Source organism: Echiichthys vipera (assembly GCF_963691815.1).
Source record: "Echiichthys vipera genome assembly, chromosome: 10".
NCBI lineage: Eukaryota > Metazoa > Chordata > Actinopteri > Perciformes > Trachinidae > Echiichthys > Echiichthys vipera.
In genome coordinates, this window is record NC_139835.1 from 27677426 (window position 1) to 27702962 (window position 25537).

Below are 25537 nucleotides of genomic sequence, written 5' to 3' on the forward strand. Positions count from 1 at the left end.
TCGGCCCCTGTGAAAACGGGCGTTTAGAGGAGTCGTTTAGAGGCCTGCTGGACAATCAGGTTTTCCAGTAAGCTCCCTCCGTCTGTCTGGACGACAGAGAGGCCGAGAGCGATGGGTCCCCAGAATAGACGGACTCACTCACTTTATAATGTGTTTTTAATCATCAGTTGCATCAAACTCAAGTGAACTCGGGAGAATCTAAAGAGAAGGGAAAGTGCTGAAACGGGGACACGGAAAAACGACACAACCGTAATAAATCATCCATAAATATCCATTGAATCAATACGTGTTTTACAGTCTACCACTAAAATAAACCACAGACCCTTTCCCTTTCCTTAGGACAAAGGTTTGAACCCCTGAGTGAGCCCATGTGCGAATACAGCCACTCATTCTCCGGTGTGTTCACGCGGAGGGAAGCTCTTTTGTGACACTGCGGACGGCTGACTGGTTTGTTTCACAGAACCATCTGAGATGCCGTCATTGGAAACGGTTTGGAAAAGGGCAGGAGCTTTCAAAACATACCTGACAGGTGATTGGACGAGCCATCTGTCAATCAGGAGACGAGAGCTCCTATTCTCAGGTTCTGATAACACAGATGCTTTTGCAGCACCGACACTACCTCTTCAGAGGCCGCCATTGTTATTTTAAACCAGCGGACGCCTCTTGCCGTCGATTGGCGGTTAGTTCGCCGTGGCTATGAACACAAACTCATCACTTGGAGCCTGAGGAAATGGACAGGAAGCTGCGATTCTTACGTGATTATCTTTTGTTATCGAATTCAGCTGCGGTGCAAGGTAAGTGGTCGACACAGGAAGAAAACAAAAACAAAGCTCAGACGGGAAGAAGAAAAAGGTGATTTACAAAGACGCCGACGACAATGCTGAACTAGACCAGGGGTGCCCAATCCTGCTCCCGGAGAGCTGCTGCCCTGCATGTTTTAGGTTCCTCCCTGCTCTAACACACCTGAGTCTAATGATGTGCGTGTTATCAAGCAGCTGAAGCTTGTCACAGGTTTGATCATCATCAGACTCAGGAGTGTTAGATTAGGGAGAAACCTAAAACATGCAGGGCAGCAGCTCTGCAGGGGCAGGATCGGGCACCCGTGAACTAAACAGACGACGAGGAACGGCGGGATACTCTGTAGTTAATGACCAAATTCTGAACCAGCTCTGTCAGTGTAATCAGCGTCATATCCTACCAGCTTCACGCTCTACCCAGGCGACAACCCCTCACTTAAACCAGAGAGAGTCCAGTAGGTGAGAACGCCTCTGACACAGACAGCCTCCTCCGTGTGCTACATGTGTAAAAGAGAAACGACACTGTACACAGGGTTGTCACAAAGTCTCCGGTGAAGACTATACAACTTTTGTTTAATGGTTAAAAAACTCAAAAACGGCTCCTCTCGTTCAACCCGATGTGAGACGCGTGTCGACCTTGAGCTGTCCCAGATGCTCCGACAGGTTTCAGACATGTTTGATTTCACAGTAGACAAAACGCAGACGTTATCGCGAGGGGAAGCACCTTGAGACGAGTGTGAGACAGGAGACGAGCAGTCAGTGACAGTGCTTTCTGAAAAACGTACTTTAAGTGCTCCAACCTTAACCAAACCTTCATCCTAGACGTGTCAAATCAGGAGAGGATTAAAAAAAATGCTGTTACGTGTCAAATTGGAAGGTCATGATCTATTTCGGCGGTGAGGTTGATGACATGTTTGCATCAAGTGTAGTGCAGCAACACCACAGCTAAATAAAACACCAAACCTCCCACTTTAATCCAGGCGTTCGGGAGGCGGCCCTGACTCATCGCCGCGTCCCTCCCTCTGTACTTTGAGAAGCTGATCGTCCCTTTTCCTGCTTCATGCGAACAGTTCAGCTCATCCTGGATTGCTTCTACCTGCCCCCCTCTGTCTGAACACACTGAGGCCATTCACCGCCACTACAGGGCCAAATACAACAAGGGTGTATGAGTAATACTATAAACACATGAGCTCTGGTTCAGCAGGGTAAAGTAAAACGTCTGGAAAATCCGCCTGGCTGCGTTCACAAAGCGAACATGTGTTGAAATGACACGCGAGGAATGGAGAGGATTACCCGAGGCCGACGGTGCTGATTGCAAAGCAAACGTGTGCAAAAATAAAACCACAGTTTGGTTCGTTCCGCTTACGTTGACGCGTCACAGCTCTCATTTAGGAAAGAGAGCTAATCAGAGGAGGAGGAAATAACCCGTCCTGATTTGATGACAGCTAAAAAGTTGTGGTTAGTTTAAGAAATTTCCCGTGACTGATAGAAACGGCGTGGTGACTTTTTTACTCAGGCAGCTTCATTGATGTGGTGGTGACATAAGCGCTGGGTGTGACGCTGAACTACCTGTGCCGCGACGGCGCAACGTAAGCTTTGTGTCCAAGACGTGTTTCTCTAAACAGAGCAGGAAGTTCATGCGGCACTTCTTGTGTAGAGCTGTGAAAAAACCACGAGCTGAAACCTGCAGATGTACAGAAACTACAACATGGGGTTTAGATTTTAGGGTAAAAACAAAACAATCCACAGAACTGTTACTGTAGGCACAACGTAACCACGAGAGTGAAGAGGAAGTACAGGTGCAAAGAGGAGAAATTCACAGAAGCACATTAGCTCCGTCTGACATCCATGAGCTAGTTTGGCTTTTTTAAAGTGTGGTTGTATGAGATACTTCTCCAAAGTCCGCGTATTTTACCTTCTGCGTGGTTTTCTTCTGACAGTTATTTAACGAGTATCGTTGGAGGGTTCCAGAGGCTTCACACTTTCCTTGTTCCCAACTACTTTTGATATTGTTCTCCATTCATCGTCAACCGCTTGTCCCTATCGGGGTCATGGGGGAGCAGGAGCCGACCCCAGCCTGCATCAGGCGTGAGGCGGGGTCCACCCTGGACAGGACGCCGGTCTATCACAGGACACATAGAGACGAACAGAGACAGACAACCATTCACACCTACGGGTGATTTAGAGTCATCAATGAACCGAACACCTGCACGTCTTTGGACTGTGGGAGGAAACCGGAGAACCCGGAAAAAACCCACGCAGACACGGGGAGAACATGCAAACTCCACACAGAAAGGCCCCAGTGACCGTCTTGCTGATATTGTTGTGATGATACATAAAGAACCTTGAAACAACTCATACGATACCCAGCTCTACTCAAACATTGTGTTTGGTCTTTACTTCAAATTTCTCCCGATCTGAACTCAGCGTTCAATGAACTCCATCAGAGACGCGTGATCTGTAGACGGATGTCTGATGAATTTAAGTGACGTATAACCATCTAATGAGACGTGTTACTCATCAGATTAACCTTTGACGAAGCTGATTACTCATCACTCACCGTTTGCAAACACCCTGTGGCTCTTTAGTCTGTTTGATACTCGTGTTAAGTCCAAATTATCAGTCAGTATTGGCTTTGTGTTTCAGCAACACTGTTCTCCTCCACCTTCTGACAATAACCCACACCGCAAAACTTCTAACGCACCGGCTTAATGACAGATATTTTGTTCATGACATGCATGGGCGTCAAACGTTATCAGGCACCTGCGTGCGCTGGGTTCAGAGCTTTCCAAGCGACCGTTGCGCCTGAGAGCACCTGTTCACTTTCCCTCTGACTATCTCAGACAAACACACGAAACGCCATGAAAGTTTTTAAAAACAGAACTAAAGGATGACCTCGACTTTAGACCGTGCACACTTTTTGTGCCACAAATTAAAGTTTAAAACTGTCTCAAACACACACACACACACACACACAGCTTGGCAGGTAGTTCAAACATGCAGAATATTAATATTATTAATATTCGAGTGTTTAACAAATATATTCAGATTCTTCCCTAGGACATTTGATTAGTAAAGTTGTGAGTCTTTATCTGAGCGCAACTGAACACAAATCAGCCCAGAGTAGTACTTTACTGCACAAGATCAGAAGTGTAGAAGCTTCATTCACAAATAAACACATGAAACCAGGACACAGGAACTTTGGGTCTTAAAGTGCTGACCCCCAAAATTTCAGTCAAAGCAACTGGACTTGGTTTTTTGTCTGGAAGACGTTTCACCTCTCATCCAAGAGGCTTCATCAGTTCATGTACGCATCTGACCAGGCTGGGACTGGACCAGGACCAGGACCAGGCTGGGACTGGACCAGGACCAGGACCAGGACCAGGCTGGGACTGGACCAACTATCTGGTGTGGAGATCCAGGTATTTAACCTCTCACAAGGAGATCGGGATCCCCACACCAGTTAGTTGGTCCAGTCCCAGCCTGGTCCTGGTCCAGTCCCAGCCTGGTCAGATGCGTACATGAACTGATGAAGCCTCTTGGATGAGAGGTGAAACGTCCTCCTAGACAAATAACCAAGTCCTGTTGCTTTTGACTGAAATTGCTTTGAGGAGAACGATCTCATCTCATCTTCAGCCTCTTATCCGGGGTCGGGTCACGGGGGCAGCAGCTCTAGCAGGGGACCCCAAACTTCCCTTTCCCGGGCCCCACCCCTGACCCAAGTGGACTAACTCAATGTGTCCTAGGTCCCTTCACAGCCGTACGCTGAGTCCGAATAGGGAATGATGTCGAACATAAAAGTCCTGAGTGTCACACGTGGCTCAAAAAGTGCTTTTAAACGCCACACGGTAACTAGCCTCCAAATTTTAATCACGGTGGTCGGGGTGTGTCTTAACATAGAAATCATGGCTGGAGTAAAAGATGTTGATGAGCCGACCACGACAGCATCAAGCACGTCTCTTATGAATATGAAACAACACGTTCAGGCAAGAAACACACAGACTTACAGGATGTGAGGCCTCGCAGCGATACGTGACACAACCGGCCAAATATTTGCTTTCATCAATATGAAAATTCAGAGAGTCTGCCGGCATCAAACAGACTTTATCTGCATCGGTTTGTACTCAAATCAGTAACAGACTGTCTGAAAAACTACAGGTTTGATATGAAAACAAACTGAAACGTGACTCGCTCGTGTTTAGAAAGAACGAGTCGTTCCTGAACGTGGCGCTAAATGACTCTTTTCTCTTTGATGGAGACGAATAGTTACTGAAATGTCGTCCTCAGCAAACTGAAATACAAATGACTTGTGACTCGCACAGACGTGTTGCTTCATTTTCATTTCCAATTAAAGCTCAGTGGGAGTTTTTCCGCTGAAGCTGCTCAGCTGTAATTTCCTGCTGTCATTAACCATTTGAGTGAGGCGTTGATTTCCATTTTTACAAACATTTAAAGAGGTACGGCACCTGAACAGGTTTTTGGAGCTGTAAACTAAATGATCTGACTGAAACTGACACAAATCAGCATGTCATGGGTTGAAAAACACGCCAAAACACGCCCCCTACTGTGTCAAATCAGCTCTGACCTTGATTAGGATTATAATATGCGCGCGCACAGGACATGAACGGGACACTGGCCACGCCAAGTCTGCGAATAAACAAAACCTGCCGCAGGGAAATGTGCTTATTAGGAAGTGAGCTGCCAACTTCTGAAGCTGCTGTGTTTAGTCCAGGACTCTCTGCCAGCATCCTGGAGTGATGCAGCAGCACGCTGATCACAGAGACCACAACACTTTATCTTTCAAACAGGTCCCAACAGCAACGCTGGCGGAGGAACAGTGTTCAAGTGGTTAAATTTACAGTGTTTTTAAAGGAGCCATTGTTTGGATGCAGCAGTTTCAGTTTGGCTGGTTCTCGTTGGCTCCAGTCACTAAAGAATCCCTGAAATCTGTCCAATCAGGCTGATTTGCACTTTAACTGAAAAGGCTCAACTCTCTTAAAGTTAAATTCTGCTGTAAAATCATCCCGGGGTCTTTTTAGGCAAAGTGGGACATCAAATAAGCTGTCGAGACAATTTTTCTCGTGTATAAGTTATTAATATAGATTTTACGTAAAGACGATAACAGCCTGTCGCGGCTAACACGGATAAGCTTGGGGCAGAGAGTTGGACGCATTCAAAGGTCTTTTTTAACCACTAATGCTGCTGAAAATAACAGCAAACCTCTGAAGCAGCATGAGAAGAGTCCCTACACAGAAAACAAAGAACCAACAACGTAGTTAGAGAACCCAGAGTTTATTAAAAGAGTGTTTTAAAGACTTACCTACTGGCCCCTGTACCAACTCCTCTCATAGTAAAGTCCATTCAAGTCAATTACCAAAGCCAATCCAAAGGAAGGAGCCCATTGGTGCTTTATTTCAGCAAAACACGTTAACATTGTAGTTTGTGGCAGTTTGGTGAAATGTCCCACACAGTTTTCCCTGCAGCACAGAAACATTACGCAGATCTTAGAGGTCATAGGTCAGATCTCAGGGGTCAGATCTCAGGGGTCAGGGGTGAGGGGGCGCCCAGGTAAAGCCGACTCGCCTGCAACTTGAAGTGAAGGAAGACAGAATGGTTTGTGTTTTTATCTTTCGCGGCTACGAAACAAAAACGGGGGCATCCTTACTAGATGATCCTGAACCACCTCAACTGGCTCCTTTCAACGCAAAGGAGCAGCGGCTCTACTCCGAGTTCCTCATGGATGCTGAACTTCTCCCCCTCTCTCTAAGGGAGACTCCAGCCCCCCTCCTGAGAAAACACATTTCAGACGCTTGGACCCTGGACCTCGTTCTTTCGGTCACGACGGAAACTGAAATATGTGGGACCTTTATAGCAAATAAAAACAAGTGTCCACATCTTCATCTTCATTAAGCTCCAATTTGAGTTTTTTGTTTTGTTGCTGTGCATTCGTCTTGATTTAGTTCAGACTTCATCTCATCTTCAGCCTCTTATCCGGGGTCGGGTCTCGGGGGCAGCAGCTTTAGCAGGGGACCCCAAACTTCCCTTTCCCGGGCCACATTAACCAGCTCTAACTGGGGGATCCTGAGGCGTTCCCAGGCCAGTGTGGAGATCTAATCTCTCCACCTGGTCCTGGGTCTTCCCCGAGGCCTCCTCCCAGCTGGACGTGCCTGGAACACCTCCCTAGGGAGGCTCCCAGGGTTCATCCTTACCAGATGATCCTGAACCACCTCAACTGGCTCAACTGACTCAGACTTCAGACTCAAACCCCACCTTTTCATATATAAACCGGATCCATGGTCCACGTTTCGAGTTGTTACACCGTCAAAAGCATCTTATCAAGACAAAACAAGTAATACACTTTTCCTTTCCGATCACTTTTCATAACATCTTTATTGAATTTGTGTCTCAGTTTTAAACATATTTACAGATACTTTAATTTCATTGTTGTTGTTTTTTTAGTTCAGTAAAAATACAAATACAGAACACTCAGTTTTTCAAAATCAACGTCGCTCCCAGCGACTCGATGGCAACCCAGGTTCAGTCGCCTGGGCTCCCCCCCCCCCCCAATCAGGTTATAGGTGATGATGATGTCAGCGTGATGTCAGAGACTGTCCTGCGTCGATGGACTGTTGAGGTGATGAGAGAAGAAGATGGATGATGGAGGGAATCGCGCGTCGAACGGGGAGAGAAGTATCTTGTATGTACACTGGTGGACGCTGTAAAGGAGCATTACGAGGTTCTCCTGCACTTTAAATTAAGAGCGTAAGTTTCATTTATTTAAAAAAAGTGGATTAATTAAATATAAACATTGATCTGAACACTGGCCAGAGGTTGGGTCAATTCAGAACCGACGTATTTCTAAAAGCAGGAAACAACAATTTCCAAAGATGTTTAAAGTTAAAGGCAGAAATTATTTTATATGTTTAGTTTTTTATTCGATATTTTTGTCAAACGATCCGATAAAAAGACCAAAACCAACCGTCTCTCTTTACGTAAAACACAAATATTCTGTTTTTTAAAAACAGCTGGAAACTGCAGTTTTTAACAAACAGGAAGTAAAAGTTAGGGCTGCAGCTAACGAACGTTTTCACTGATGATTATTTTAGTTGTTTGGTCCAAAAAATGTCAGAAAACGGTGAAAAATGACGCTCGCTGTTTCCCAAGACGACGCTCTCAAACGTCTTCTTTTGTTTCTCAAAGATATTCAGTTTTCTCTCGTAGAGGAGGAAAGAAAACAGAAAATATTCACATTTAAGAAGCTGAAATCAAAACATGGACAACCAAACTACTTAGATGATTATCAGAATAGCTGATGATTAACTGGAGCGGCCTGTGATGGAGACACACGTCAGGGTAACGCACACATCTCCATACGAACCGATACGTGGTAGAAACACAGTTGGATCAATTGGTCGATGGTTTTGGTCTTTTCATGGGATTAACTGACAAAAACAAAGGAGTAGCTCAAGCTTTTTCCTTCTAATCACGACATTTACTTTGTTAAAACACTTGAGATAAGCAGCATTTAGAGGATAAGAGAGAGCGGTGCTTCTAAATCGCTGCTTTTAATCCCTGTTGTGTGCGTCCGTTGCTGTTGTATCAGCGGCGTATCGAGCGCCTGCCTGTGTCAGGAGGACACGTGGGGTTACGGGGTATAAAGTTACTGAGTCAGCGTAGTGATACGTTTTTAGAGAAGCTTTTTCGTCACGTGGCCGGGCCGTAAACGAAACGTTAAAGCCTTTTTTTTTAATGTCATTTTGATGCTCTGAGCGGTTTTCTTTTGCACTTGTAGCTCCGTCACTGCTCTGCACGTGTCGGGAGGACACACGTGTGTTGGTGCAAATGAAATAAGGTGGGGAGAAATGTGTGTATTAACGATGATGATGTCACACAAACGCAAAGCGAAAGGATGTGAAAGAGCACAGTATTGGCCGAGGTGTCACACATCTGACAGTAAGGCTTGAAAAGAATCAAACACACACACACACGTAAAAATATCTTCCTGGTTTAGTGCAAGTCCGACTCTTCAGCTGCGTAAAAATCCTGTTTAGTCCACTCCTCTCTTTTTACCTAAGCCAGGCAGTCGATGCGTCACACCAAGAAACTTATTCATGAGCTCAGAGACGCTTCACTTCTCTCTTACACACACACACACACACATTGCACAGGTTTACTGAGCCCATGGTTAAGCTTATTGTCTGTATTTATGTAACTATGACGTTTGATCTTAAGAACAAAACCCGGTTAGTGGATCAGACAGACTCGAGTAAACTAAAAGCATCTGGAGGATGTTTTGGACGTTGGCGTTACGGCATCAACGCGAAGTGGTTTGAAATAACGTGGCCTCTAAAAAGAAGCAGTAATTGGATTATTTAACCCCAACAGGACTCCTGCAGCCTCACGCGTTACAGCAGGACGTCCGCTCTCCCTCCTTCGTCTGCTGCAGCTGTCGGGTTTGAAACCTACATCAAGACTTTTCGCTTTAGAGGAAACTCAGCTTGATTTAAAATGCAAACTGAGACTTTTTATATCTCAGAGTCGAGTTGTTTGGGTTGTTTGCCGACATAATATTTTGTAACAGGCTGTATCATCTTTTATCCGAGCAACCGGAGCGTTGAAGCCGTTGCACTGGACGTTAACAGAGAGAGAGAGTCGCGTCTGGAGGCAGAACCGAGCTGCTGACGGAGCAGACGGCTGGTGTGGTGGTGGTGGGGCGCGGGGGCTCGGACTTCTCTGACGAGGCCGAGCTCTTGATATATCGCACCACACAGAGCAAGTTTTACTACTCTGACTCTTTAATGAATTCATAAAGACTCAGCAAAGGATTGAATCTCTGACTTTTCTGAGATCTCTTCACAGATTTAAAGATTTCGATATGTCGTCGACATTTGGCCGCAAATGATGAACGGAGTCAAAGCGATCTGTTTTTTGTTCAGGACACAATCAACACAATAAACTATATATTTAATGTTCTGTGTAGCTGAAGACAGTTTCCAGAGTTTTATTCAGAGTTTTATCCGTAGCTTGGACTTTATGAAGGTGAGGTTTCATCATTTCCAGACTTTTCTTTGAGTCTAAAGGAGTTTTTATAGTGTTTTATTGTGCGCGGGGGGAGGTAGAGGTCGAGGAGAAGGCATGGAAGATAGAGAGATAGGTTGTGGAGAAGAAGTAGTAAAGAAAAATGGAGGATTTGAATACAACTTACAGTTCTGGCGGTCCAACTGTGGATATGAGGGGTGGAACAGAGTAAAGGTGGCATACGAGCTCAGCAGGGACTTCATTTATTCAGCGCTTTCAGTGCTACACTTCCATTTTCCTTCCCTCCTTTCTTCATAGTCTTTCCCATACAAAAGTGCACAAACAAAGGATTTACAGCAGGTTATTTTAACCACACACACACACACGCACACACACGCACGCACACACATACACACACGCACACACTCGTACATAAGCATTGTTGGATTTTAGCCTCATCTCACAACGTGTGACCTGAAAATGATGAGATGAGAGAAGAAGCTGGAGACAAACTATAATATGGTGTAATCAGGAAAACAAAGAGGTGGAGGAGAGATCAAAAAAGAAAGAATAAAAAGCAGCATCCAGACGAGTAGCAGCAGAATGTTTTGTGGCTCGGTGACGTCTCCAACCGGAAGAGAGAAACTGGAACGATGCGGTGAAAAGACTGGCCTGCTGCTGTCCCCGTGTAGTTGTTATTGTTCCACTTACGATGGTCCACTTTTCTGAAAGAGGAGGATTAGAGGAGGAGGAGGAGGAGGAGGTCGCACTGATGATGAGACGATCTGCCAACAGCTCCAGGTCAAAGTTCATCTGATGGAGATTAAACAGGAAGTGGAATGGGGGGGGGGGAGGGGTTCAGGGAGAAGCGAAAGGGCTTTGATTCAACCCTGTGTCCCCATTAAAGATTCATCCAAAGAAAAACACAAACACACCGTATCAACAGACCCTGTGGAGTCCTCAAAGTCTGTCTGCCTGAAAAAAAAGGAACAAAAAAAAGACACTTCCATCAGTGCAGTGTCGAACTGACTGCGCGATCCTTCACAGACACCCCCGTAATAGTTCACACTTTCAGTGCCTCGGCTTGAGTCCGTCATGGGGGGAAAAGTTTGGTCAAATCTCAAATCAACACTAAAAATAATAACAAAAATCAAGCCTCCGTTTTGGGAGCTCGGTCCTTCAGAGTCGTGAGGCTGAGCAGCACACCCGCCGCCTCTCTGATTTAAGCAGAACAGACGGAGAGATGGACAGAGAGAGTCACAGAGAGGAGAACGCAGACGAGACGGGAGGGAGACTCAAACGTCCTCTCCACACCGCAGGTGGAGGCTCTCCCCCTCCGCCTCCTCTGGTCCGCAGTCTGAAAGCAGTTGAAGAGTCTGTAGAGCTGAATGTTAGGTTTTGTCCAGTGTTGGTGGGTGAGGGTTTTTTAGGGCAGACAGGGGGGTGGGGGGGATGGCGTACGGGTGGCGCCCCCTCCCGGTGCTGTAGTGGAGTAAAGATGATGTTCGTCATCTACCGCTGAGCCGCCTCGCTGCCGGGCAGGGTGATGTTGCCCAGGTGGAGGACGGGAAGTGGGTGAGCCTCCGTGTTGAAGACCCAACTCTCAAATGGCATCAGGTCGTCGCTGGAGAACAGCAGGTACAGATACCTGAGGGGGGGGTGGGTGGGGGGAGGGATGTGTGGGTTGGGGGGTGGTTTACACAAGGGTCGGGAAGGTGAAGAGGAAGAAATAAGTGAAAGACATCACTACAGCGCAGAAAAAGCTAAAATAATCTCTGCAGTGTGAGAAAAATGTGCGATCAGCTCTTTTAATAACTGCTGTTAATGACTTCTGTGTCGTTCGTTCGCCTCAGTTCTTTAAGCCTCACTTCCTGGTTCAGACTCCGGGTTTGAAACCACTTTGGTCCAAATATGAGATCCATCTGCACCTGAGCAGCTCCTCCTGATGTGTGTTTAACATCATTGGTCTAATTAGAGCTGACGTACAGACTTCTGTTTAACTGTGCGACACTTTTACAGGTAACGCTTCTGCACATTTGACTCGGTTTGGTCAGTTTTCCTGTAAAACGTGGCTCTCGTTGTCGGGGCTCATCTCGGTCAAACGGACGGATTATTATGGCTCTGGACGTTGCCACTGTGTGTTGCCATAGCAACCTCTGTCACAAGGCATGTTATTTCCACAGTACTTTCATTTGCACCTTAACATAATGCCCGTACACGTCCCTGTGCCTGGGCCAGTGATGCACATGGACGTGATCATCACTCGTGACAACACCAGTGTTTACCGATTACTCCGGACATTTTACAAAAAAATATTTGTCATGTTGAGCGTTAACTTTGATCACTAGACTCTCCCTTTGAGCTGCCGCACTCGAGAACAATGTCGCCTCGAGATGCTGTCACCTTCAAATCAAAACCAGTTTACAGATTTCCCCATTATGTAATCAAAATAGGTGCTTTTTGCTTTTATGCTTTTTTTTTTTAGCTTTGAAACCAAATCCTCCACCATCGTCTTTGTCCATCGACTCTCCTCACGCTCGTCCATTGAGTCCTGCTGCTGCACCGAGCGACGCTTTGACTTTAGATTTGTGGCGTATTTTACTAAAAATGCTTTATATGAATGTGGCCGCTGACGTGAAAATAAACTAAATGGCACTTACTACCTACTATGGACTTTAGAGAAAAACTATTTGATGTTTTCTGCAGTTTTAAATGCCTTACACAGTATTTCACATGCATTCAAACTGTCAATATGGAAGAAACACTTCCTATATTCTTAATTTCATCCAGCTTCAATATTCTGCAAAGAAAATCCCCACGTTTCATGCATTTTTTAGCCGCCTCAGTGTTTGGAAATAATGTTTAATGACATTAAAATAACTCTAACAGACATTTGGACGCCACATCTTTGTGCAGTTCAGTGCGACTGGCAGCCAATCGGCAGCCTGTTGCTGTATTGCTTTGATGTGATTGGCTCTCAGCGAGCCGGGACACAGTCTGAGAGCAGCTACGACACAAAAGGCTGCATAACAGGGAGGCGTTCAAATGTCATCTTCTCACAGAGCTACCAGACAGTGAGTCAGGTGACCTTTCACGACTTACGCCCTAAAGACAAATCTGGATTGTTAATTTCAGACGCATTTAAGTTAAAAGAGGGTGCTGACGGAGCAGACGATAACACCCCGTTTGCTCTGTTTTATGATTATGTTCGACTGACAGTAACGACGGTGTGAGTTATATCTGTTTCCAGGAGGAGGAAACGTTCAAAGAGCTGCCAGCAGGGGGAGCCAGAGAGCCACATGAGTGCATCACTGCCTGCATTCAGAGCCTCTCATCCCTTTATCCATCAGTGATAATGATGATGATGATGATGATGATGATGATGCACAGAGACACCAGAGCTGCCAGCTGCATTAATCAGGCTTTGTGGCAATAAATAGAAATAAAACAAAACAGACGCCAGTGAGTTCATTTGCATTATTATCCTTAGAAGCCAAATGCTGAGATGTAACTGTACAGGAGGTGAGTGCTTCTGTGGTCACGTGGATCTTTAATAATAATAAAAAACTAACAAAAGATGAAAGTTAACAAGCCGGTAAGATGATTCACGAAGCCTTAAAGTTAAATAATTGAAATCACGGGAACACAAAGCGGTGTGTTCATTATGTCACTAAGTAGTTCTGCTAAAATTACCCAGGAGCCCTTTCTGCCTTTAAAGGAGCCACGTATTAAAAGTCTCTTTCATTTGTTTAGTTGTTTGTATGGACAGAGAGATGTTTTCTGCTGCCGGCACTCACACACGCCAGTTGATTACAGCGTAATTGGGCGCCCCTTTTATGTAGAATAAATGGTCAAACGCACATTTGAATTGGAGCTGAATTACTTGCTTTTGGGCTGTAGCCACAGGGCTTTATTCTTCAGCCACGGCCAAAATTAAACCCTAAGGGCGCACTCACACTGTCCTTCCGCACCGCGCCCCGGGCTTTAGGGTACTTGTCCCCCCCTCCCTCTCCTTCCGCGCCCCAGGCCTGTTTGTACTCACACTACCTGGGCCTCGCGCAAATGCTTCTTGCTGTCTATACGTCATCACGCCGTAACACTTCACACGCATTGATGACATCATGGCGATGCGTGGCTTTGTTTCCAGATCTTTCCGTAGACCTCAGAGTTTTTGTGCGTCTTGTCGACTGTTTTTGAATCTTTTCATCGACCAAATCTGCAGTAAACACTCCACCTCCGCATCACACCAACGTGAACCTTTCACCGCCATTGTTGTTGTTGTTAAATGTCCGCGCATGGTCCCTCCTTCTATTTTCTATGTCCGAACAGGCGCACATAAATTACGTCAGAACCGCCGTAGGCTTGTGCTCGTGCTCGTACGCACGCTCGTGCTCGTACATGTGCAAACGGGCTCTACAAAAGCCCACCTCTCTCAGACGGGCCGTGGACGGCCAGTTGTCCGCAGTTATGCGCGGAGCAGGTGCACTCACACTGCTCAAACGCACTAGACTTGACCCGAAAAACCTGTTTTGGCCCGGTGCGGAAGGACAGTGTGAGTGCGCCCTAAGAAACAGGCGGGAGTGTGGGCGAATTGGCTGAAACACTGACTTTCAGAGGCTGCAGGGCGCTTCGTTGTAAAGCTACAGTAAAGGTATTGGTATCGAATGAAACTAGACTAACCAAGCAATCGTCGGTACAAACCGCGTTATACTTGCTTGTCGGGAAGGGGAATAATTTGATATTCATGTGTGATGATGTTGGTCCCCATAGTGGCCATTTCACTGTAGTGAGACTTTTTAAAACAAACAAAAAAAACAAAGTAAAGTGACTCAAGTTACAGCCAGAAGAGTAGAGTGGAAATGTTCGGGTCCAGGTGGAGTGAAAACAAATCAATCTTTTTTTTATGTGCAACCTCAAAAGCAACGGTTGCCATAAAAAGGAAATAGGATGAAGCAGCCGTGCACCGTTGAATCACTGAGTACAATGACGTCTCCAGCATAAATTGGTGCATAAAAGTTCCCCAGAATGCAGGAAATGCATTGTGGCAGGACCCCCAGACCCCTCACTTACTCTTGTGTAATATAAAATAACGGCTTAAAACGAGAACTTTTTAAAAGTACTTCAAATCCTAGAAACGCCCGCCTCATGTGCGTCAGGGTTTCTCTTCTTATTGAACCACTTATCATCTATAGCATGGGTGTCAAAGTCAAGGCCCGCACGCCACAGCCGCCTGCTGGTGGTTTTCACGCACCAAAACTACATTACCCACAATGCAACGGTAGCCCGCGAACTCACTGCAGCGCCGCAAGTGGGCAGATGTCAACTCTCAGCAATTGAAATTAGTGACAGAGCCGTACAAAAATATGTGATTATTCATTTAATCATTAAATAAAATACATACACTGTGTTAGGTCTTGGTTCAATAGGTTAAATGCATCATTTTAATATGTTTTAATAAACTTTGAACCAGTCCGGCCCTCGGCTTTTAGCAAATTAGGTTTTTTGGCCCTCTGACGTATTTGACTTTGACATCCCTGCTCTATAGCAACCACTATCTTCAATAGGGTCACTTGTGTCGGTAGTGACACAAATACACAGTAAACTATGATGTTGAAGCACAATCAACTCTATTTTTATCCTTAAATGTGCTCTTTAATGTTAAAATCCTGAAGATTTTCATGAGATTAAACATGTTTTTAATCCCTTCTTTGACTTTCGTTCTGCACTTACTTCTCTGTATAATAGTTTTAAATGCTCCGGATTCAAATTCACCTCCACGAACACGGACACGAGGGATTCACAGGAGACCAACTGGCATGTAATTGAATTTTATTTCACTTATATCAGCCTCGTTCTTTAATTTCACTCTGGAAGCGAGTGAGGCAAACGTTTCCTGTTGCTGCTGGTTCTCATTAGACGCGTTTAACTCAAAACGGGGACTTTTATTGTGAAGGGAAGTGAACAAAGTAGATGCTTAATGACGGTCTGTTATAGTATTGAACCCTACTTTCTGGTACCGTCAGTAATCACAGTAGTCTACTGTCTGAGAGGCTCGAACAGGTGCAGCAAGTTAGTGTGAAAGCGTTTATGCCAAAGTGTAACACCTGTGTTTTGTGAATTATTAAGTGATAGTTTGTAAACAGATGTTTTGATCGACCTATTTCTTCATTGCATCCAGACTTCTGTTATTTGATTCTCTCTCACTGATGCACAGCGGTCATGTTGAAGGTGAGGAAGTCCCTTACGGATTATAACTTTAAACCCAAGTAGTCGTGTGTTTCACGTTGTATTCGAAGTTGGATTTCATTTCGATTTATTGAAGTTGCTGCGAAAGATTTTCCTGCTTATTGATCTCAAACAATTCCTCAAAATATGAGCAAGTAATTGTTGCAATCAGCTGTCAACTAGTGTTGCTTTCGTCAACGAAAATGATGACGAAATATCTTCGTCAACGAACCTCTATCACGTGACGAAAACTAGACGAGACGACACGAAAATGCTGGGCATGTGACGACGACTAAAACGAAATATATAATGCAATTTCGTCGACGAATAAAAACGAGACGAAACAACGTTGTTTCGTCTCGTTTCGTCACGTTATTATTATTATTATTATTTTGAAGTTTCTCTCCCAGTCTCGCGTCTGGGCCACGTCACTTCCTCGATCCCCACACGCGCATTATTTGGATTCTGAAGCTGCCGCTGCTGTGGGTCAGCGTTAGTGTTAGCGTTAACGTTAGAGTTAACTAAACTAAAGAAACATGAGAACAAAGTCTGTCACCAGCCGGGGCTCGTGTTTGGAGAAATGCGTGTGTGTGTGTGTGTGTGAGACTAACGTGTGTGTGTTTGTGTGTGTGTGTGTGTGAGAGAGAGTGTAAAGTGTGTGTTTAGTTCCTACCTGACTGACTCACTCTATAAGTGCACTAAACTTCCTCTTGTTGGCCAAATACTTTCTCTAGTTTTGTATTTCACAGAGCAAATCACACTGAACTGAATTTAGCATCAACATGAATTGGATAACTTCTTCTATACCTGTACATGCTGTAAACTAAAGATATGTGCATGTAAACTAAAGATATGTGCATGTAAACTAAAGAGATGTGCATGTAAACTAAAGAGATGTGCATGTAAACTAAAGAGATGTGCACGTAAACTAAAGAGATGTGCATGTAAACTAAAGATATGTGCACGTAAACTAAAGATATGTGCACGTAAACTAAAGATATCTGCATGTAAACAAAAGATATGTGCATGTAAACAAAAGATATGTGCATGTAAACTAAAGATATGTGCGCGGGTTTGGCTAAAAGAAAATGTTGGTTTCCTCAATACTACTAGGTACTTTTATCATATTGTTTAAATATAATTGCATCACTAAAAAGAGACTAATTTACAATTTCCGTCGACTAAAACAAGACTTGACTAAAAGTAAAACAGGCCGCCAAAAACAAAACTACTGTCAGTCAGCCATCCCACTGCCCACCCGCCCCATCGTCGCAGAAGTGATTCATTAATCATCAAACGTGCCGATGATTCGACCTATGAAGCGTTGGCTTACTTGAGCGTCTCGGCCAGGAAGAAGCTCTGCTGCACGTCGTCGTAGGTCGGGTTGGAGGAGTAGACGTCCTTCACCCCGGAGAAGCCTCCGCTCACCCTGCAGTACTTATCGATGGCCTGGAGGAGACGAGGAGAGAGGGGGAGGAAGGAGAGAGGGAGGGAAAGAGAGAGAGAGAGGGGGGGGGGGAAGGAAGAAGAGGAACGGGGCAAGTGGTGAAATAGAAAATGGACAAAAGGAAGGAAATGACAGAGAAAGCAAGAGACGGGAAAAAGGGCAAAGAGAAAAGATGGAGAGCAGCGTTTTAATAAGCTTACAAAAGCGTGCTATAATTAATTTCTTTGCTTGTGACAGATTAGAGTGAGTCCTGAGGGGACGCACGCACACGCTCACGCACACGCACACGCTCACAGCAGCTGTAGAGAAACAGGAGGAAAAGGAGATTACCACAAACGCCTCCCCTGCATTCACATTTTCACCCCCCCTCTCTACTCTACATGAAGCAGCCTCGCTCTGAGAGGACACACACCGAGGGAGCTGCTGCGTGATGGCAAAGGAAAACTTCCTCTCGGAGCGAAACACTCGAGGGTCATTTTTAAGACTCCCCTAATCACGTCGCAACTTCTGCAGACTTCAAACCCGAGAGGTTGGGCTTTTACTTCTGTGCGTGATGGAGAAAACAACATGTAATCTGCGTACGCGTGGGTTTTTAAAGCTTCGTTCGCGGCGAGCTTTAATCAGATTTTCTTTGAATCCAAACAACAAAAGAGACACATGGCGTCCGGTGTTTCCAGGACATATTTAAGCCACTTTGGTAGGTGGTGATGTAAATCCCCGCTCTGCCCATTCACTTTGGCTTTCGAGGGTTTTATCTGCGATCCTCCAAACATGACAGCTGTGATGTCGGTGCTTCGACAAAAACAAAAACAAAAACAACAAACATGGAGGACAGCCGGTCAGATAACAGCAGAGCCCGGGACGTTTAAACAGCCTTCTTCAGTTACAACTCACAGAAACATCCAGAATAAGTGACGATAAACGACAGCAAGTCACTGCCCTGACGCGTCGGGTGTCGCTCAGACAAAAGACGCCTGTCACCTCTGTGTTACCATGACAACAAATGGCACAGTGACAGCAAACAAAGCAAATTTAAAGCGACAGTCACGTTCAGATTTCAGTCAGTTGATGCAGGAGTTTCTGTGTGATTAAATATAATGGGGTCTCCTTTGACTGCAGTTGTCAGATTTGTATAAAAAAGTACTAAATTAATACTGAAAATACATAAATATTATAATGTTTTCATCATTGGTCAAAGGCTCAATCACCATTGTGTTACGTTGGTGAGTGATAGTGACTCAACAGATATTTATTTACATGTAAATAATTTAATATAAATAAGCATAATGTAACATGACAAACCTTATAAATGCATTCCTAACATCTCTAATGAATGAAAAATAGTATTACTTGTTTTATTTCCCCAAATAAAACATTTATATATCATTTATCATTTAACTTGGATGCTGACGATGAGAAGATTATTTATTTTAAATAGTGCAATGAATCAGGGCTGCAGCTAATTATTAATCTCAATCGTCTGCATAATATTTTCTCCATTAAAGAAACAAATGTTTGGTCCATAAAATGGTGAAAAATGTGGACCAGTGTTTCTCACAGCCCAGAATATTCAGTTTAGTGTCACAGGGGAGGAAAGAAAGCAAAACATATTCACATTTACGAAGCTGCAATCTGAATTTTTACCTTTTTTTTCTTAAAAAAACCGATTCAAACCTTTTAATCGATTATTAAAATGGGTGGCGGTTAATGTAATAGCTCACAACTAATCGACTGAGTCATCTTTGCAGCTCTAAAATCAACGCGTCCACAAAATGTGCAATATGTTTCCATGGATTTGCAATTATTTTACTATTATTTTAGTATTTTATACACCTGTTAATTCTTACATTCATATAAGCACATCAACACATATGTGCAAAGACACATATGTATATATACATACATTTAAATATATATAATAATAAATAAGTCAGCAATGGTCCAGCTGGGGACACGTGCAGTGCGCTGTTACCTGTGTGCTGTATTGATTTGCAATGACGACCTGTTAAAGTGAAATTGGTGCCTCCGTAAAAAGTGTCACACACACACACACACACACACACACACACACACACACACACACACACACACACACACACACACACACACACACACACACACACACACACACACACACACACACACACACACACACACACACACACACACACACACACACACACACACACACACACACACACACACACACACACACACACACACACAGCCAACACAACACAAACAGTCTTCTCCCTCCATCCCGACCTCAGGCGACTGTTTAGCCGTCAGCAGATTTCTGTCACGGAGCGTTTCGGACCGTGATGCCTGTCGTTATTCACGGGCCGCTGCGCCCGACGCGTGTTTGTCCTTCTGGATCTTCTGGAGTGTGTCCTCCATTATGCTCGAGTGCTTAAAAACACTTTGGTAATGCTTTATAATAAGGTCTTTGTAATAAGTGTCACATAATAGGTAATAACGGCCCATTAACATTAGTATGTGTTTAATGAGGGATGCCACTGTATGATACATTGATATCATGATTATTGTCAGAGGTAAAAGATCATCCTTTCGGTCCTGCACGTGAAACATGTCGCCGACCTTTGATGTGAAGTACTCATAGAACTGGAGTTATACTCATTATAACTATATGGACGCACAAGAGCCAGGAAGTAAACAGAGACATGCTGTGAACTCCTCCAGCTGACTTTAAACTGTTTTGGTCCAGCTTAATGAAGCATAAAGAGGTGGTAGATTATCTCCAAGATGTTGGGACATATTACGTGCTGGACGCTTCGCAGTCACTTTTAGACGCCACGCTTTGCAAACTGGACTCTCTGCTCAATTTGTAGATATCAAAAATGCTCCCATGCTGCCAATTTAAGAACTTTATGGTGGATATAAGGCTTTAATGTCAGCTGATACTTCTACTTCTTCTCAGCGCTTAAGGTGAGTGGCACGACGACTCTCACACACACACACACACACACACACACACACACACACACACACACACACACACACACACACACACACACACACACACACACACACACACACACACACACACACACACACACACACACACACACACACACACACACACACACACACACACACACACACACACACACACACACACACACACACACACACACACACACAAAACTAACCGGCACACACTTGTTACGCAACTTCCAAGAACCCTTTTCAAGGGGAAACAATGCAGGACTTAGAAGCCATGGATAACGTAGATTCTACAATTGTTACGGTTATTAAACTGTGACGTGATGTAACCGCAGTTATGGCAAAATTGGTTAACCCTGATACACTTGTTACTGCCAATTTAGGGCCTTTTTGGTGGATATAAGGCTTTAATGTCAGCTGATACTTCTTTTCAACGCTTAAGGTGAGTGGCACGATGACTCTCTCACACACACACACACACACACACACACACACACAAAACCAACAAGCACACACACTTGTTACACAACTTGCAAGAACCCTTTTCAAAACAATGCAGGACTTAACGTAGCTTCTTCAATTGTTACGGTTATAGTAAATGGACTTGTACTTATATAGCGCCTTTCTAGTCTTCTGACTACTCAAGGCGCTTTCACAGTGTTTGTCACATTCACACTGACATTCACACTGATGACAGTGGACATCTACAGACCATCTAATCTAACCATTCACACCACATTCACACACCCATGCGCAGCACGGGAGCAATTCAGGGTTCAGTGTCTTGCCCAAGGACACTTCGACATGTGGACCAGGGGGAGATGGGGATCAAACCACCAATCTTTCGAACATAGGACGACCCACACTGCCACCAAGCCACAGCCGCCCCACGTCACAGTTACTGTGCCGGATGTAACCGCAGTTATGGCTAAATTGGTTCATCCTGACATCCCTTGTTACTAAATATCTATGTAGTTGTAGCATCACAAACAGGTTTAGTGTTTTAAAGTGCTTAATAAAGGATTTATTGACCTAAAAAGGCGATAAATGCACAATAATGTGCTTCTTAAAGTGCTTATAAATGTCTTATAATGACATGTTATGATGCTATAATTAACACTTATACTGTCTTATTAACACACAATGTTAATGGACATCTTATAAGACCCGTATTATCTAGCAACTAGCTAACTTAGGAGCGGCATTAGCTCAGTCTGTAGGGACGTGGCCTGGGAACTGGAGGTTCAAATCCCCCGTATGGATCAACTATGGAGGTGGACTGGTGGCTCCTGGGCACTGCTGAGTTAATCCTTGTGTGCGGGTGCAGTTTGCGTGTGTACATTTTGAGCCTGTGTGTGAAACAGAGTGAGAAAATGTAATTTCCCGTCAGGGATTAATAAAGTACGTCTTCTTTTTATTATTACTATTATTGCAAGGACCTTAATATAAAGCGTTAAGCAATAAACACACATTAGCTCTCAAATAAATGCTCAACAGCCCGAGAACTTTAAATCTGCAGACTGCGTTACAGTATAGTCGGTATACTGCACCCATAAATGTAGAAAACACACACATACACACACACACACACTCTATGTCCACCTGTGCTAAATAAAAGATCTGATAAAAACGTGCGGTAAAGGAGCAGTGAGTCTGCAGCTGCTAAGTGAGGACACATTTTACATTAAAGCAGCTGCCTTTCACCTTCACACACCTTGTCACACACAGACGGATACAAACACACACGGACGGACACGCACACGCACACGCACACGCACACGCACACACACTAAAGTAAAGGCTGCTGTGAGAAGAGGTAGCTAGATGGTAGATGGAGAAGAGAGGTGTGTGTGTGTGTGTGTGTGTGTGTGTGTGTGTGTGTGTGTGTGTGTGTGTGTGAGAGAGAGAGAGAAAGTATGAAACATGAAAAGATACAAAGAGGGAACATTTTAAGAGACATAAAAAAAGAGAAGATCAAGTATTCAAGATGGCCTTAAAGCTGAAGTTGGTAACTTTCTATAAAAAATCATTTCTACTGCTATTGACACTATTTCCAGACAGCACAACGAGACAGAAGATCATAAAATACAAACAAATATAAATATTGTATTAAAAAAAAACTCCTTTCAGGACTGAAAAGACATAAGACGTAAAAAAAAACCCAATTCTGATTAAAAACTGTGTAATAACAGCAACTTCGTGCTGAGGAGGAAGTCAGCACCAGAATCAACTCATGAAATCTATGTTCAGTAAAAACAAGTGTAAAGCGGGTAACTTACATATATATATATATATATATACTTTATACTTGCACATACAGGGCACGATGAAGGAAACACTAATGAGTTTTTGTAGTTTACCTTTAAATGTGAAGAAAGTAAAGGTTTCTGCCTGCTCTTCTCACCCACATAATAAAACAATAACCAGAATAAATCTAATTAGTATCCAACATCTCCCAGACGGTAAGTCAGACACAGTCTTTTATTTTAATTTCAAATGTCGCCTTGAATATTTAAGTTAAACTTGTGACTTCTGAACATCAGACGAACCATCAATGAGCAAAATCAAATCAGATCCGAGCAACGTATGAGATCCGTCATCTGAATTATGCATGGATGCAATAATAAATAATAACAAGAGAGAGCAAAAGATGAGCCCTTCAGCCCCGGCTCTCTTTAGCGTCACTCATAGTCGGCGCGGTCGCACGTCGTGAACACGCGTATTTGCTTTCCGCGCAAGCGTGAAAACACTTACTGCCGCTGAGAGAAACACAAAGGGAAGAAGTCTCACACAAAATGGAGGAAAAATAGGTGACGAGAAGATTGGCAGAATAGAGAGGAAGAAAAGGGAGAGAATGAAAAGCATGACGAGCGCGCTGGTTTGAGATTTAGACGGAGGGAGGAGGCACGTGGACTGGTGTACAGACGACGAGCTCTTTAATCCTCCGTCAGGAGCGAAGAGGACGGGGAGGATTTTCACGTCTGTTCCACTTTTCACAAAGCATTTCTTATTAAAACACAAAAGGGAAGAATAAACACCCGAAAGCCTTCGCATCGACCTGCAGGTACGAGTTCCCAGACACAAAAGAGACACCTATACGTGCTTTTATGCCTGTATGAGCAAGGTCAACGTCTCGTATCCCTCGTAACAACACAAGAAAGCAGGAGAAAACACTTCTGTCTGGAGCTCCAATGACGCTTAAAACGACTCCTATGCCACAGGTTGTCATAGGCACAGGGGGAAATGGCATGAAAACAGCTTTTTTATTCTACTGGAGACAAATGAAGACTCGCAATTACGCGCACGGTCTGACCTTCTCACCACAGGAGTCGATATTAAATCAGCTGCGAGAAAAACAAGCTCGGAAACGAAGCAGATGAAAGAATAGAAAACATATATTTTCAGGAGCTTTGATATGATTTCAATCAAATAAGGAAAAGGGGAATTATGTCCACGATATGATAAGATATGAACTGACAAATGTGTCCTCTCTAACCACAAAGTACCAGAGTTTGCAAGAGTTTAATGGTGCAAAGGAAATCGTGATCTACGTTAAGACGTGCTGAAGAGGTGAGAGCATGAACCTGACGTTACGCCTAAGAACTGCATCTGTGACCGTGCTTCGCCCCAAAGGGAGGCCTGGTCTTTTTGTAACCTTTAAACCGGCACAAATAAGAAACAACAAAAGAGTCCAAATCTTAAAGCACCTGCAGATGTATTGTTACGGCCTCCTCCAGTATCTGTGTATGTGTGTTGGGATCTATGCTAAGCAGGATGTGGGATCCCTTGCTGAGGTTTGGATGGCATGAGAGCTGCCTACTTCCTGGTTCTGCCGGTGATTTGATTGGTGCGGCATCTGGCAATCTCCTCCAACCACCTCCCACCTTCCAGACCGTCCCTCTGCTTAAATAGTTGCCCTCACTGTGATTTTGGCCTTTGTCTTTGACCAACTGGCCTGGTGTGTGTGTGTGTGTGTGTGTGGGAGGTGCTCTTTGAGTTTTTTTATCTCTAAAATTGCAGTGAGGAAATTGGGCGAGGCTTTAGTGGGGTTTACAGATACCAACCTGACACCTGTAGCATCCTGATGTTAGAGACACGAGGTATGAGAGGGTGCTGCTTATTTTGTATTTTCTGATTATTGTTGACGTTGGGTAATTATTTCTGGAAGTGGCTGATGGTGATCTCTTATTTTGGAGAGACCTCTTTAAGTTATATTTATTTCTTTAATTTGAGCAGCATCCAACGTGCCCTTTTCCCTGTTCTTTTTTTAATTCTGCAAATAAATAAGTTGCTATTTTAGCAAAAACATTCTGGTTTATGTTGCTTCCCTTTTCCCCATGAGCCGGGTCGTAACAGAATCCCCTTTCTATGCAAATGAACCTTGTTGCAAAAACCGTCCAATTAACAGCCAGAAACTAAACGGAACAAAAGATTGAGAGCTGAAGTCTTTGTCTGTGCTCTTGTGATTGTATTTTGAAATCGTTTTAGTGTGTTTTGTGTTGCGTGTTACAAATTAAAAAAGGGAAAATCATAACCCAGTAAACGTCCTCGTGTTTAAACTAATATTTAAAATCTTTCCCCTCCCCAGACTATGAACATGTAAAGTTATTTTACGGTCTCCCTCCAAACGGGGCGGCGGTAGCTCAGTCCATAGGTGACTTGGCTGGGCACTGGAGGGTCGCCGGTTAGAGTCCCTGTGTGGACCATGAATGGAGCGTGGACTGGTGGCTGGAGAGGTGCCAGTTCATCTCCTGGGCACTGCCGAGGTGCTGTTGAGCAAGACACCGAACACCCAACTGCTCGGGGCGCAGGTCGCTGGCAGCCCCCTCGCTCTGACATCTCTCCATTAGTTGCATGTATATAGGTCCTGTCTGTGTGTGTGTGTGTATTTCGGGCCTGTGTGTGTGTAACATGAAAATTATAATAATAGAGTAAAAAAATCGAATTTCCCCGTTGCGGGACTATTAAAGAAATTCTTCTTCTTCTTCTAAACTACATTGAAAAGTTGGCAGCCCTGTGGAAGCACGACTTTAGATCAGTACGAACAATGCGTCGTAGTTTAGAACGAAGTGGAAGTGGAGCAGAA

The 25537-nt window shown here is 44.3% G+C and overlaps 1 protein-coding gene across 1 annotated transcript in view; it reads right to left on the bottom strand.

Annotated features, from left to right (window-relative positions):
• Positions 1–7207: 7207 nt before the first annotated feature.
• The window catches only part of man1a2 (mannosidase, alpha, class 1A, member 2), a 162438-nt gene continuing 144108 nt past the window's right edge, over positions 7208–25537 (bottom strand). The window contains exons 13-14 of the mRNA XM_083921419.1: positions 17374–17489; positions 7208–11463 (exon numbers count right to left, since the gene is read on the bottom strand). Of these exons, the coding sequence (XP_083777545.1) occupies positions 11328–11463; positions 17374–17489 (252 nt within the window). The 3' untranslated portion in view covers positions 7208–11327. The remainder of the gene's footprint in view (positions 11464–17373; positions 17490–25537) is intronic.